The sequence below is a fragment of the Halichoerus grypus genome, chromosome 1, assembly GCF_964656455.1.
Source record: "Halichoerus grypus chromosome 1, mHalGry1.hap1.1, whole genome shotgun sequence".
Lineage (NCBI taxonomy): Eukaryota > Metazoa > Chordata > Mammalia > Carnivora > Phocidae > Halichoerus > Halichoerus grypus.
In genome coordinates this window covers 39,318,579-39,334,556 of record NC_135712.1, presented here as the reverse complement: position 1 = coordinate 39,334,556, position 15,978 = coordinate 39,318,579, and the positions used below count along the sequence as shown (strand labels likewise).

The following is a 15,978-nucleotide window of genomic DNA, read 5'->3' as shown; positions in this document are numbered from 1 at the left end:
TCCTCTCTGAGTGCAGAGTCCGCTTGGGTTTCTTTCTCCCTCTGCCCCTCCCCACCTTCAAATAAATAAATCTTAAAAAAAAAAAAAAAAAAAAGAGGTGAACCTCTGAAGCTGTTGCCTCCTAAAAATTTCAGCTAGAAAGTGAGAAAATGAGTTGTGATGCCTTGTTAGGGAATCAAATACTTCAAATTTTAAAGGATAATTCTCTTACAATCTTCGTTCCTCGACCAGGACTTCTCTCCTGCTTCTAATTAATTTACACTTCTTTTCTGTGTTCATACTTCCCTTGCTCTCTTAAGTCTGGGTTTTTTTTTTGTTTTTTTTTGTTTTTTTCTTTTTCTTTTGGTGGTCAGGTGTTAGCGGTGTTGGAATTGAATTGAGGAACTGGATCTGTGGGCTTGCATTTCCATTCAAGCTTTTCTCCTAACTGAATCCCAGACTCTCAAACACTGAAGCCAACAGTCTGATGTCTTTGTTCTCTGGTCCCATTTCTGAAAACCACCTCATGATCCAAATGGCCACCCTGCGCCTTCAGTGTTCACACTGAAGAAGGGTTCTTTTTGTGGCAGTGGGGAGGGTTATATATCAAAAACGTATCAGTCAACATGGAATATCCTATTACACAACTAAAGTAGTCTTCATCTGAAGTATAATAAACTACTGTGTAATCAATTACCGCATCTTAGAAAAAACATTACAGATGTATAGTTTAAAAAGGTTACTAAAAGAGCTCTGTTGTTAACTCTGATATTGGTTCTGTTGTCAGGTGATGTCTAAACAGTGTAAAAAGGAATGTAAAAAATGTATTATTTTTTTCCTCAAATTGATTGAATGAAAGGATTTTGACTTGGGGAATTGTGGGTAGTATAGTTTAGTGACATAGTCTCTGACAAATATAGTCCAAATGGGGGCAAGCCATATACATTGTGGTTGAGACCTTTGACTCTGACATCAGACCACCTTGTTTTCAAGCCTAGCTCTACCACTTAATAGCTTCATAATTTCTCTTAGTCTCAATTTTCTCATTTGTAAAATAAATATTATTGTAGCATGGTTGGAAACATTAAATGAAATAGTTCATGAAAAGCACTTCACACAGTGCCTGTCATATTTAACTGTAAGAAAATGTTCACTGCCATTTTTATGATGTTTATTTTCTCATCTACTAAAAATCTCACAGACTAAACAATAAAATTAAAACTTAGTTACTGATGTCAAGAAGAGAAACATGGGTGATTTCAGAGAGCCAGTGGGGAGATTTCAGCATATGTTATGAACAAATTTCCTATAGGTTTGAGTTATGAAATTGAGAGACAGAACAAGCCCGAATAGGAGCAATATAGCAGAGTAGATTTTGTGTTCTGGTAAGAAAAGCTGGGGAAACCCCAAATGTAAGTAGACCACATACAGATAATAAGTCAATGATTTTGTCCTCTTCGATCCTTGCTGAGAAAACTAAATGTACCAGATGACTCTTAAATATCCTGATTTATCCTCATCAATTGTCTAACAAGAGAAATCCTAGCACCACTTCTCTGTTGCAACTTATTAGTAGTAGGGTATTTTGTTTGTGGTTGTTCATTTTCTTGTATTTTACTTACGCCTGTTGAATTTTATGGATATTTTGAAATACCTGGTAATTAAAGTGAAGGTTTGATAGAATGTACCATCACCAAGAAGCAGTTAAACCACAAGGACTGCAGTAGATATTTAATACATTTGAGGCCATAGATGAATTGATTTTCTAGGCCATAGACGAATTGCATTACTCTAATGCAAAGACTTGGAAATAAAAGCAATGAAGAGATGAAGTTATAAAGAGAGAATGCCCTCGTTATTCTGGTTCGAAAATGTAGAGCTGTGGTAAGTAATGCAATAGTTGTCTGCAGAAAAAGGCTAACATGATTTTGAAGGAGTCATATGTCTTTGCAAAGCAAACTAGGAATTGCCTTTATGTAAGAGGAAAAAAAAGACACTCAAACCACTTGATGATTCCAACACTATTCATGACTTGCTGTGCTGACATTCTATAGATTGATGGGGTCTTCAAGTGTGGAAATACTGAGTCATACAGAAGATGAGACGTTTCAATAATGAAAAAAATATTTATGCAGTCAGCAGATTGTCAGTTAAGGTGGTTTAGATTATAAGAGTCACCAAACAGAGACTGTGTCAGGTTGCAAATTATTCTAACCACAAAATCACTTGAAAACGAGTAAAGCAAATTTAGAGTGAATGAGTATACCCCCAAACCTTTTATTTCTTCCTTCTCCTCTTCCTCCTGTTTCTCCTCCTCCTCCTGCTCTTTTTTTGAAAGGAAAACTGTTGACTCTATCTAAACATAATACTAGTCTCATGAGAAAAAAAATAAAATGGAACTAATCTTTTTTCAGAAAGTGTTGCTTTTTAGGGGCGCCTGGGTGGCTCAGTTTGTTGGGTGGCTGCCTTCGGCTCGGGTCATGATCCTGGACTCCCGGGATCGAGTCCCGCGTCAGGCTCCCTGCTCGGTGGGGAGTCTGCTTCTCCCTCTGACTCTACCCCTTCTTGTGCTCTCTCTTTCACTCTCTCTCTCTCTCTCTCAAATAAAATAAAATTAAAAAAAAAAAAAAAAAAAAAAGAAAGTGTTGCTTTTTTCCCAGTATGCAAGTGCTATAGGGTATAGATAGTGACTTGTGGTTCTATGGGATGCTTCTTTGTCTTTTTCTGTTTGTTCTCTCTCCCTTTATGTAGTCTTTTTGTAGATTGTCTTAATGTCTCCCATTAATGACTGACTAATTGTGTCTGTTTTGTAATGACATCCATTGTTTTGTAAAATTCTTTGACAAGTTGGAGGGACAAGAAATGAAATCACTGCAGCTGTTTTAGTAACAATTATAGTTTAAAACCCTACTGACTCATTTAACCATTCCATTTCTGACATCCAGCCCAGACTTACAACAGCTTCAGATCAAGGATCAAGAAAACATCCTGTGATCTGAGCACCCGCACAGGGGCAATCATGCTGCCTTTCTACCCACTCATGCAGTAGCCTTCCTTCATGTTTTGGTATTTGGTTTTAATCATTACCTTGTCTTTCCTCTTCCAAACGATTATGCCAAAAATAAAGGAAACTGAGGTAAGTGACTTCAAGTGGGTATAAGCTGATGGTGCTATGCTAATTGTCCTCATCAGAAATCAGTCAACTGACTGTATTGGAACCAAATCAGAGTCATATTTTTCTGTTTCCTGTTTGATAAACTTCTTAATCACTTTAGCTTTGAGTTGGAATTCATACATATTCACTTATTTTCCTTTGGTCACTATTTTTAAAGCCTTATCTGTAAACTTTATTTTCTTGCTATGAAGTATAGATTTTCATAAGCCATCTTAAATATTTTCTGGAGGAAGATGCGAAAAAATAAGTACATTTATAAAAATAATATTTTGTGCTATTAGCTATGAACCAGCTAGGTCTATCTTACTGACACTATCAGATCCAGTTTTTAACCATGTCTAATTGCTCACCGTATTGGATAGCAATACCACTATGGACTGCATTTCAAAATAGCACCGGAATTTACTCACTCTTTTAGTTCAGAAGTATCATTTTTATTGTGGAAAAGTATTAACTGAAGTGCCCCAAAGATTGGTTAACTTGTTTTCTCCAAATATCAGCTCCTTTTGGAATTAGATCTAAAAAGGTTCTGTGTCTATTATTTTATTTTATTTATTATCACTCATACTCCAAGAAAATAAAAACTACAGTAAGGAATTTCTACTGTACCAAAGAAGAAGAAGGAGAAGAAGAAGAAGAAGGGAAAAAGAAGAAGAAGAAGGGAAAAAGAAGAAGAAGAAGAGGAAGAAGAATTTCTACTGTACAAGTGGCATTGTGCTAGTCTAGAGTTTCTGTCAACTGCTGTGTTGGTTGGCTTTTTGAAAACCGTGAGCTCAAGCATGGAATTTTTTTAGAGATCAGGTCATCCTTAGGCCGTACCCCACCGTGGCCTAGATTGTCTTTCTGGCTTCTGTATCCAATGCCTTGTAGATTATGCCCACTTTCGAGTGCTTCCTGTATTAAAGCTTTTCGTTTTTCTCACTGTCACCTTTCCCAGGTCTACAGCACCAGGACAAGAGCAAGGAATCACCATGGTACTGAAACACAGTATTAGCAAGTCAGGCTGGAGTGTGACTCCGTGGGCCCACTGGGAAAGATGCTGCCAGTATTTTCCATTCTGCAGTGGGACACGATAGACATGCAAGGAGAAGAGGAAGTATCAGCCAGCTGACTTTGGTTGGGAGCCTTTTCTTGAGAAAGCCCAGTGGGTCCTAGACATTGAAGAAAAGCATTTTTGTTTGTTTTTTCCCCTCATCTGAGCCTTTGCCAACTGTGCAACTCTCTTTTTTTTGTCTTGCTTTTATGGATACGTGGTTTAATTTTTGTTTCCTTTTGATTTTTTTTTCCCCTTTTTGAACCAACCACCTTGTCAGGAAAAGATGAACCACAAATGAAATGCTCATTCTTTCAGGAATACAATTTTGTAGCTCTATGTGTATCTATTTTTGTAGAAATACAGAAAGTTTGATTTAGCATTGATGGGCTATTTTTGAGGGATGTATTTTTTTTAATATTGTAAAAATTGTTAAGTTCTGTTTAAAGAACTTGCTCTCAGAGAAGCACTGGCAAAACTGTTGAAAAGGCTTGTCTTTCAGATGTCTGTGATATGCTCTGTGCTTTCTAGGTTACCTCAAGTGTTTGATAGTTTCTCCTTTTTTACAAAAGTAGCACCATAGCCAAGCCAATATAGTATTGTTTTACATTAAATCTCGGTGAAGATTTAATTCCATGCTAGCTCACCTAGCTTTGAGTTATATGCATAGCTTGAAAAGGAAGTTTTTTAATGACCACACTAAAGAAAGGATATTTCATTACTTCAATTTGTCCCAAAGAGTACTTGGAGGTTGACTAAGTTTTGCAGAAACTTTCAATCAAAGGGAGAGTTTGCCTAGCATATGTAGTTGTCTTTCTAGCCCATCCAACTTTGACAAATGGAACCAGTTTATATCCAACTACTGGAAAAAAAAATGCGTTTACCCATGCTACCTTTGATTGCCAGTGGCTTAGTTTCCTTGTTTCTAATTATGCAATCATGGCAATTTTTAAGGTCATATTTTAAGTGGATCGTCTTTTTCCTAGAGATGGTTTGAAGGGATAATATTTGGGAAGGTACTAGACGCGTCACAAAGCCTTTAATTCAATGGCTGTTTCTGATAATGTTACTCATCACTGTAAATTGAAAAATAATATATTATATATATAATATTTCAAACGTGTTTTTCAAGACTTTCTTGTTTGTTTAAATCTGGTCTTAGCTGATTGAACTTTTTTAAGAAAACTTTTTAGAGCAAAATGAAATTTAAATTGGAATTTATGCCACAATTACTTAAATCGGGGTAATAAATTGACTATTTATTCTTTGAAATTTATCCTTGAATACTCAGGATTCAACTTGGCATGGCCCTCAGGATCTAAATAAGGTGAAGTTGGAATAATCATTAAGACCTTGTTAGGAAAAGATTAGGGTTATAAAAGTAGCAGTTAATATCTTAAGGATTTTTGATGCAAAGTCCATTCTCATATAGCTGCTTCCAGAGATGGGTCACATTAAAAAGTTAGTGTTATATAGAAGTTTTTGTTTGGTAAAAGTTTCTCAAATGTGCCCCCTCTTGGTCTTCACCCATATGAAATAGAGTGTTTCGTGAAATACCACTTTCCATTTTAAACTGTGTATATCTTGTGCATAAACATTTTAGCTATAAGAGCAGCATAACCTGTGCTCAGCTAGGCAGGGTTCTTACAGATAATTTAAAGTAGTTCCCTTATCTCTGTTTTTTGCATTAGGTTTCTTTCCTGGTGCCTCTGGTGAGTTATAAATCTATTATACACTCTCTTGTATTCTTATCATAAGTTGCTTCTTCTTAACCAGACTCTCCTTAACGCAATATGCATATTTTTACCTAATGTGAGGTCAAAACTTAAGGAATTTTCTACTTACAAATGATATGAACTTAGATTTCTAGGGAGTGGCTTGGTTAAATTATCTATATTTTGATCTATCATTTGACTTGTTACGGTTGTATGTACTTTGCCCAATCTGTGGAGCATGAAGTTAAATGACTTTATAAAATTGGTTTCCTCTTGTGTCCTCCTGAGTTTTCAAAGACAAGTATTCGGCAGTTCCCATGGGATGACTCACTGGGGATTATTTATTTTCCTCCTCTTCCCTTGGAACCTATTAACTTCCTTTGCAGTTTCTCTTAGAACAGCGCTGTACTCCAACTCATTCAGATCATTCAATTGGATTTTCCCAATTAAGGGAGAAGAAAAGTATTAACTCTCTGCTCCTCTCCTTATTCTCCATTGAATTGAATTCAAGGAGAGAGAGACAATTGAATAGCTACACCCTGAATTTGGACTGTGTTCTGTGCCACTCCTGGTAACTGTAGTATGAAAGGTTCCTTGGCTCTGGGGCCCAGGAAAAGCTGGGGGCCTGAATTCTGCTGTATCCAGGAAAGATTTGTAAGTGAGGTCTCCTGGTGAGAAAAGGCGTTGTTGACATACTACAAGGGTTAGATCCTTGCACAGACAAGGGATGGATCAAAGTCTAAGTAAAAAGAGAGTGCATGTCTCTATAATTGCCTGGCATCCCCTTGGTTTTGTTTTGTTTTGTTTTGTTTTTTGCCTGGCATCCCCTTGTTATGATCATATTACCTTCACCACCAGAAGTTATAGAAGAGGATGAGTTGTAATTTAGCATGATATTCTGAATTTATTTTAAGTTGAAAATGCTATCACCCTCTGGGTCTGCTCTTCTCTCATCAAAATGATGCTGTTGAACTTAGAGGCTTCTGACCAGCTTTACATAGGCCTACCAACTTCCTCCCCCATTCATTTGGAACCATTCCACCTTTGACTATTTTAAACATTAGACTTCCTTCAAGGTTTCTAATGAGCTAGACCCTATTAAGTCATCTCATTTATTTGACATCTAATCTAGGCTTCGACCACTAAACTAACATGAGTTAAGGAACAACATAATAGTGATAAGTAAGATCTCAACAGGCTATTTTGTCCCTCACTGTTTATTTGAAAAGAGCCTCTAAATATTTTAAAAAACAACGTTTCTTCTTAAGAAGGTTAACTGTCCCCTCCTAACTTTTATCTGTAATTTTTTTTTCTTTCTCTGTCCTCTTAAAATTATTAACATTATTATTTTAAGCAAAAATGGCCAGGGTTGCTCTACATTTTGCAAATGAGAACCAGTGGGTTGCAAATAATTTAAGGAATTAATTCTTTTTACTTTATAAAAACTTAAAAAAAAAAAAAACAACAAATTCTAGGCACTGGCATAAAACGTGCCCTTGAGGAGCTCATTATTTATTTTGCAAATCATATTTCCTATTCCTATTCTAAGACTTGCAGAATAGGGCAGGATCTATCTAGTTTTTGCATTTGCTATCTAGTTTAATGTTCTATTTGTCATTTAAAGTTGCAATCAGAAACTATATTTCAAGAAACTAAATTCTATTTCTTACTGAGTGTCCCTTTGTGACATAATATTTGCCAAATTAAGTCAATGGGGCAGTGGCGTTAAGTGGTGGAAAAGGAAAGTTTATATATCGGAGTGTTGACTGAGGGATGAATAGAGTAGCAGAATGAATTAATGGAAAAGAGCATTGACTTGTGCATTAGGTCATTGTCTGAATTCTGGCTTGGCCACAATTAGATATGTGTGATTTGAGGTTTATGTATCTTATGAGTAAACTGAGATAATAGTACCTAACCGGCAGGCTGTGAAGTGTGGAAATCATTTATCTATCTATCTATCTATCTATCTATCTATCTATCAATCATCTCTGTCTCATAGTAGATGTTCAGTAAGTAAGAGGTACCACAAATGTCTGTCAATTAAGTAAGTAGGTCATAAAATTGAGCTCCCAGATGTCCCTTCTTTATACTTTCCATATCCATTTTTGCAGCAATCAAATAGATATATGACTGCTTTTTCATAACAAATTATTGCAAGAGAATCTTGTCCACTATTTGTTGAAGATAAAATGTAAATTTCTTAATTATTTCTGTTACTTTAGTGTGTCATTTATGAAGGAAAATAAATTAACCTTTTAGTGGTATGTAGGTCCAACTGTGAGTTTTCTTACATTTCCAAAATTTTATTCACCCGGGATCGTATTATTTTCTCCCAAATTAAGGCAACATCTTTACTAAATCACCAAAGTTTATATTTTTTCAGTTCTATTTTGGGCTTCCTTAGCACCTGGAATAAAAACTTCTCTTTTGAAGTTATTCATTTTTTTTTTTTACTTGCCTTGAGGAAAAATTGCAAAATATGGTGGAAAAAAATCGTTTGCATGAAAAGGGGAGGGAAAAAAATCCCTTTACAATCTCAGCAGATTTACTCTGCTTGAGAAAAAAAGAAACAATTTTATTGGAAGCAGATGTTGACACTGTGTCAGTTATTGAAGATGGAAAGAGTTCACTTGAACCATTGCAGTTACAAAGGAGTATTGATGGCAGTTAGAATCCCTGTGATTGATCACCTTCATAGCAGACATAAGGACAGCAAAAAAGCAGAAACTGTATGAGACCAAGACTGAAATCAGCCTGCTGATTTTCATGTACAGGATCTTTAGGACCCAGTTTCATTTCGTTTTGTGTTTTCTTTCCTCCAGGGTAAAAGACACCTCTTTCAGAAAGTTTAAGGCTTTTTGAGAAATTAAAATTTATTCTGCAAAAACATGGCCTAAGGGCTCTTTAACTCTCTTATTAAAGTATTAAAACTCTTATTAAAGTCATTTTAGAAAAATCGGGTTATACTTTTAGTTCAAAAATGTATGTGGAAGACAAATAGATAAACTACACAAAAGTGGATGATTGAAGTTTGGGGTATGGGTGGGCCTTGCAGGGAAACCTCAGTCTCAAGAGCTTCAAAATGTTAATTACCTTGGTAACTTGGTCATGGACATTGGGCGCAGAACAGACTTTCAGAATTTTTCAGTGGGCTTTTTTCTTTTAGTGCTCTCTGGGAATTTCATTCTATACACTTTTCCAAAATATAGAAATAGCCATTATTATTAAAATATCTTGATTTTCTTATTTCCTTTATTGTCCATTATGCTTTTTTGTTTGTTTGAAAAATATTTGTATAGTTTCAAATAATTGATCAAACTAGTGTTCACTTGAAATTGCAAATTAATTAGATCCAATAAATTTATCTGAATCTCCTTTTAAAGAAATACTAATTGAATTAAGTGTAATTTACCAATTCCATTATATAAGTAAACAATGATACCTTCTAGAAAAGGTCAGGTTACTGTCAATTAGCTTCCTTTTTAACAATTTCTGGACTACTAAATTTTGACATAAGAATAACTCCTTTAGAATATAAGATTCTTTAGGGGTTTCTTTGGTGTATGCATAAGATGTGAACTTTTCTGATGATATCTCTTTATACTAATAGAGATGTACATTTTTTTATGCTGTGGCTAGGGCAAAAAATAATGATTATTTACACACATGATTTAATTTCTTAGGATATTTACAATCTTGGATATTATATATGATTTAAAAAGACTATTCCATACATTTTTCTGGATATACAGTATAGGGAAGTGTTTTCATGTGAATTCTTCGTATCATTTTTAAAGTGCATATATTGAAAGGGAAAACATGGATTAATTTGTTTTTATCATATAAATCTAGGTAAGGTGAAATAGTTTTATAAAAAAATAAATAGTGTGGAAGACTTTATATTTGTCAGTTGATTAGGTAAACTGAAAACTATTCATAGAAATATTACCCTACAACATTGAAATACAATAAAATTCCAGACTTGTTAGTTTTATGAGCAATTTTATGCTATCTTAATTTTACATTTCCAGAAAGACAAATTAACTAATCTTTCCTATGTTGTCAGTCTTAATTTACGAAATTCATAAAACTTTTGGCTTTACAAGCTAATTATAAAATCTTAAATTTTTTTCTGTTTTTCTTGGGGTTCGGGAAAGAGACATTTTCATATTTCGGTTCACTCTTCAAATACAGGTCGCATCACTATGTGTCAGTGATAAAAGATGGTGGAGGACTTTGTAGTACAAACAATGTTACCTTCAGTTTGTTCAATAAATAATTTAATGTGAATTTAATGTTTATATTTTTAATGTAGCATTTTGGTTTGGTCTGCATTTCTTGACAATTAACTAAAGCTCTGTTTTCTTCTTATCCAATTAAGCAATTTATAAATATCTTTGGAAATTAAAACATCTTAGTGTTTTGTTTGTTTGTTTTTATGAAGTTAATTTCTAAGGCCAAGGAATTTAGTTGTTACAGTGAGGAGTGGGTTATAAAACAAGTGTTTATAATGGAAGAGCAAGTGAAATAGGCTATGTTAATTATATAACAGCAGGAAGCTTGAGAATGAATTTTTTAGTACAATGCTTCTAAAATTATCATCTCTTTATGAGAAGTGCATTTTTTGCTTTGTTTTTACACTTGTTGGATACAGAACTTGCTATAAGTATTATGAAAAAGAAAAAAAAGAACAAAAACAAAAAACAAAAACAAAAAACAAAAAAAAAACCTTTCCTAACAATTCATTGGTACTTGGAAAAGAAAATTTCAAGACCTTCTATTTTTGAAGGAAGCGAGAGTTTTCCTACAATAGACTCTACTTTCTTCTTAAATGAATCATTTAGAAGTGCTAAAGTCTAGAAATAAGTGTTTAAATCAGTAGACCCTCCAACATATCAGGTGAAATAATTTGGCATTCTTAACTGTTTGCTATATTTAGACTAGACTAGTGTTATGAGTTTTCTATGGCTGCTGTAAAAATTACCACAAACTTAATGGCTTCAAACAACACAAATGTATTTATTATCTTAACCACCCTGTAGGTCAGACATTCGGCACTGTTCTCAGGCTAAAATCAAAGTGTCAACTGCATTCCTTCTGGATGCTCTAAGGGAGAATCTCTTTCCTTGCTGTTGCAAGCATCTAGAGTCCTTGACTAATGGCCCCCTTCCTCCATCTTCTAAGCCATTAGCCACTGGTCAAGTCCTTCTCACATAGCATCACTCTGACCCTCTCTTTTGCGCCTCTCTCACATGTTTAAAGACCTTTGTAATTACATTGAGTCTGCCTGCATAGTCTCCTCATCTCAAGGTTCTTAATTTAATTACATCTGCAAAGTCCTTCAACGTAAGGTAACATATTCACAGGTTCTAGAGATTAGGACGTGAATATTTTTTTGAAGGGGGCATTATTCTACCACCACAATTAGTAGATTTCAATATATTTTTTCATAAGCCCTGTAACCTGGGAGTATTTAATATAGCAAGGCTTATTGCATGTTTACAATGGTCATTTGTGGAGGATTCATCTTCCTTCGCTTAAATAATTGCATACGAAGGGAATTTCTGTTGTTATTTCAAAGATTTCACGTGGTTATTATAGTGCCTTGGAATCTAAAGGGCTATGTAGTATTTATGTCAGACAAGCACTCAGGGGGTTGGAGAGCAGGACATCTGGTGCAGATTCTTCCTAGCTGAAGTGTGTTTTCTCTGGGGATAATCAACTACCATTTAATTGTTTTGCTTCCTTTTTTGGGAACGTATGATCATCCTGTGATGTCCTAAGTCTCCAAACATCTCATTTGACCTGCTGATACACATGTGACAAAATATCTATATATGACCACATTGACATGGTAAAGCTTTCACATTTTTGTCCAGATTGAATCATTACATCTGTTATCAGTTAAGCAGAGGAATGACTATGATGGAAAGCAAACATGCTTAGATGCATTTAATGTGTAAAGTAGGTACCTATACTTCGGAATGCTGTTGATCAATAAATGAGCTAGACTGTCTTCGAAACAACACTCAAGTACAACTGTTTTACTTTCCACACCAGGTTTGGCTGTGGCTGAATGAAGAACACCAGCATTGATCTTTGCTTTGCACTTGTAAAAGAGACTATTTGCAGGGAGCCAAATATAGCAACAGAGGATTTATTATCTTGCCAAAAAATACAAAATCTGTTCCCCTTTAAACACGACACTCTATCCTTTTCTTGTGGATCTTGCTAAAAGGAAAATATAGCTTTAAACTACCCCATTCCTTCTGCTGGAAGTCCCTAATTTTTTTCAAATGGGCTATGTGTGGTTTTGTGTTTTATATTTCCTAAAGAAAATGGCTATATGAGAAATACAGCCAGTATTAAGCATTCTTATTACAAAAAAGAAAAAAAACAAAAACAAAAACCCAAAAAACAAAACATTTCTAAATCAGAGGTAAGAGTCAATAGCAATTAAGAAAAACACACTTTGGTGGCTTCAAGACTGAGTATCGCTGCGTGATGTTCTGTGTTTCATTTTGTATTGAACCAAAAAAAATAATTTAAAAAAAATTGTCTTCAACCAACCAGGTGCTTTCTTTGCCTTAGAACATGGGTGTTTTGTTCTGAATATGGTCTGATGAGTCGATGGACTAGTCTAGATTATAAAGCTGGTAACGACAGTTAACTTTTCTGCTTGGTTTTTGATGTATATACAGAATTTTGAAAACAGTTTTGCAAACATCAACCAAGAAAATAAGCTTTCCAGTGACAGCTTTACCAGACATCTTCGTGTGGGATTTTAAAACAAACACAAGGCTGTTTGGAAATACTTGGTATATGTAAATATGCAAAATATGCCGACCAGTGCTAACAGCTCTAGGGTGTACTCCCTCATCCTGGAGCAGAATATTTTGGTGGCAGTAGTCTAGGTTGTTTTTCCATCTTTGCTTCTCATCTCCCTCACCACCACCCCCCTCCCGTCTCCACCCACTCACCCATCCACAGACAAAAGCACATACTTAACACCCTTCCCCCCTATTTCCATGCTGTTTCCAAGAGAATCATTTCAGCAGATTCCCCCTGGAAAAGGTGGGTGGTGCTTTGAAGGACTGTTCGAATTACACGATGTCATAAAGGCTGAGCTTCGAGAACTTGCTTGCACTTGCTCTGACACCAGCCTCACACACAGCCCAGACACTCCGCAGGCCAGATTCCATTAAGGCTTGTCATTGCAAGGGGAGGGAATGTCTGGTTGAACGTGGCCTTCCTGCTATGATGTTCCCAAAGAACACAGAGTAATCATTTTAAATGTGTGCTATCAGGTTCTGTAACATCAAGGCATTCATTCATTTATAAAAAAAATAAGCATAGGCCTTTCTGCCTACAGCCTAAAAGAGGAAGAGAGGACCCAAGGGAAGTTAAAAATGAAAGCCTCTTCTTACGGCACTTTGACAGGTTTGGAGACGATCAGTTGGCAAATGTGAAGTGCGAAATCCTGGGTCCTAGGACCAGATCCACTCATAATTTGTTGATATCATTTAGTCAGTTTCCTTATCAGTAGCATAAAGATCAAATGAAATAAATGTAAGCTTTTTTGAGAAAACTAAAAGTACTGTACAGATACAAAGAGAAGGAACTGATATTTATTAAAACTCCTATATATCATGAGCATTGCATGAATGTATATTAAGGAATTCTCACAAATAGCAATATGTAAACAGCATCATTTGGGAGGCAGTTAGCAATATAAAGACCATGAGGATTTCATTTTTAGTGATGCTACTTAGAAGCTGGATGTCCTTGGACAATTTCCTCAGCCTCTTTAAGTCTCAATGTGTTCACCTGTCAAATGAAGATATTAAAAGAAACTACTCCAAACAATTGTTACAGGAATTAAATAACGTATATAAATCATTTAGTTGATTACTTAGTAATCATTACCACTAAGTAAATACCATGTTTTTTCTTATTAACCTTATTTTTTAGTAATTTAGGAAGTCAGTTAAGCCCTTGCCCAAGGGCACTTGACTACCAGTGACAGAGCCAGATTCAAACCCAGATTTAACCAAAAAAAGAATCAGACCACCACACTACCCTCTAAAGTTTTTGCCATTGTCACATCTGAAGGTATTTGCTGTGAGCATATTTTAATAATTTCTTAGCCAACTGGAATAATTCCCATTTTCTTCTTCCTCCAAATCCTATGAAAATGGAGCAGTAGAAATCTCTCTGCTCCTGGAACCCCAGAACTTAATGTGTGTGTGTGTGTGTGTGTGTGTGTGTGTGTGTAACATTTTTTTTCTTCTCCATAGTTTTTCTACAGGGTCATCTATATATGCTAATAACATTCATACAAGCAAAATGAAGTAATGATTCCAATCCCTGGGAGCCATAGTCTTGAAATCATATGGATGTTAAATTCTTTAGCCTAGACAGTTGACAGTGGATATAGTGTCTGTATTGACCATTTGAGATAAGCCAAACCACCTTCCTAATTAGGGAGTACCCATTCATAAAAACAAGTCTTAAAAAAGCCAGCTTTCTCAAGGAAACATTCTTAGATGCAACCACTGCTTCTTGCTCTCTGCTATATGTCTGGGCCTGCGAAGCTTCTGAACTTGTCTATTTCCTAGCCGCATGATGATGCCCTTAGACTTATCAATAGAATTCAACCGCTTTGATGTTGTTCTTTTCATTGTGCTTCCCAGAAGAAGTTTTTACCTGTTTTTACTTCTTTGGTTGCTCATAATAGGGTCTTTCCTGCCCCAGCCCTGCTGGATTCTAGCTCCTGGAGTTAGCCAGGATCTGGCTATCATGAAGGCAGAAAGGATTAACTTTGGCAAGTTGATCACCCAAGGGCTGATCTAGGATCTGAAACCTATAAAAGTTGTGCAGAGGGGAGCTCTTTCAGACGATACAAAAGCATCCTAAATTATGAAAGTAAGAATTTAGAGTACATATGAGAAATCACAACAAATTTTGTAAAGTTGATGAATACTATGAACACAAAATTCAGAAAAATATAAATTTGTCTTCACTACCTGCTTAAACTATATGTATAACATAACATACTACTCTTCCAACAACTAACACATTTCTCTTTGTTTTATCTTTAGTACATTTCAAACATGTTTCTTTTCTTTCTCATATTTGGTGGTAGAACAGGTAGGTTCTGTTCATAGAGTAATATGTTCTCAGTCCCTCTTGAAACAACGTAGTGAGGGGTTGCGGTATTCCTAGGCACCATTTGTTCACTAGGACATGATTACTTAATTATATCTGGAGGTGTTTGAGAATTATACCTGGAGGTGTTGGGATATAAATATATCCCGCTAAATCCAAATCCAAACTCTATGTATCTGGTAGATAGCTTGATCCTTACCACCTCACAAAGGAAAGTGTGGTGGAGGGGAGATCTGAGTGAAAAAGAGTGTTTTTATATGATTGTAGTTAAAATAGCTTATCTTTTAAAATTTGCAAAAATGTATGTCAAGATAAATGCTAGGATTCATCTCAGAGCTTTGGAAGATGGCCTGTGCAAATAAGGGGCCCAGAAGCTTTATCCTCATTAGCTTAGGGCAAATCACGCCTCTTAACCATGTCTCCCATGGTAAAAAAAAAAAAAAAAGAAGAAGTCCTACTTACAAGAACATTGATATGTGGCTTCACATTTTTAATTTTCTGGTTCCTGTCTGTTACAGTACATTAACCTACAAATCCAAAGATGATAAGAGTTCCATACTGAGTAACCAAGATTAAAAAAGGCTTCAGTTTGAGAGAGGGAGACAGAAGAAAAAGCTGAAATTTTTTGGAAGGAATTCAACATAGACAAAGGGAGAAAATAGTTTGAGAGATGACTGAGCTGAAGATTTTATATGCAAATAACCTGAAGCTGAGAACAGTAAGGAATGAGTTACCTCCTGGAAAAAGCAGTCTTCTTTTTCTTAAGGATAAAAAAAGACTATATGATGTTTGCAACTACGCATGACCATGAGCCAGAACTATATAATATGTTCAAAAAAATGAAGTCTTACTGTATATTGAAGCAAAGAATGCTTTCTTAGATTATCTGAAAAGAAATGGATTTC

The 15,978-nt window shown here is 35.4% G+C and overlaps 1 protein-coding gene across 2 annotated transcripts in view; it reads left to right on the top strand.

Moving 5' to 3' along the window:
• Positions 1-10,315, top strand: part of VGLL3 (vestigial like family member 3) — a 49,640-nt gene extending 39,325 nt beyond the window's left edge. Inside the window, exon 4 of one of the 2 annotated variants that reach the window (XM_036075010.2) lies at positions 4,092-10,315. In XM_036075010.2, coding sequence (XP_035930903.1) covers positions 4,092-4,135 — 44 coding nt within the window. In that variant the 3' untranslated portion in view covers positions 4,136-10,315. The other variant, XM_078059756.1, reaches the window with a different exon arrangement.
• The last annotated feature ends 5,663 nt before the right edge of the window (positions 10,316-15,978 follow it).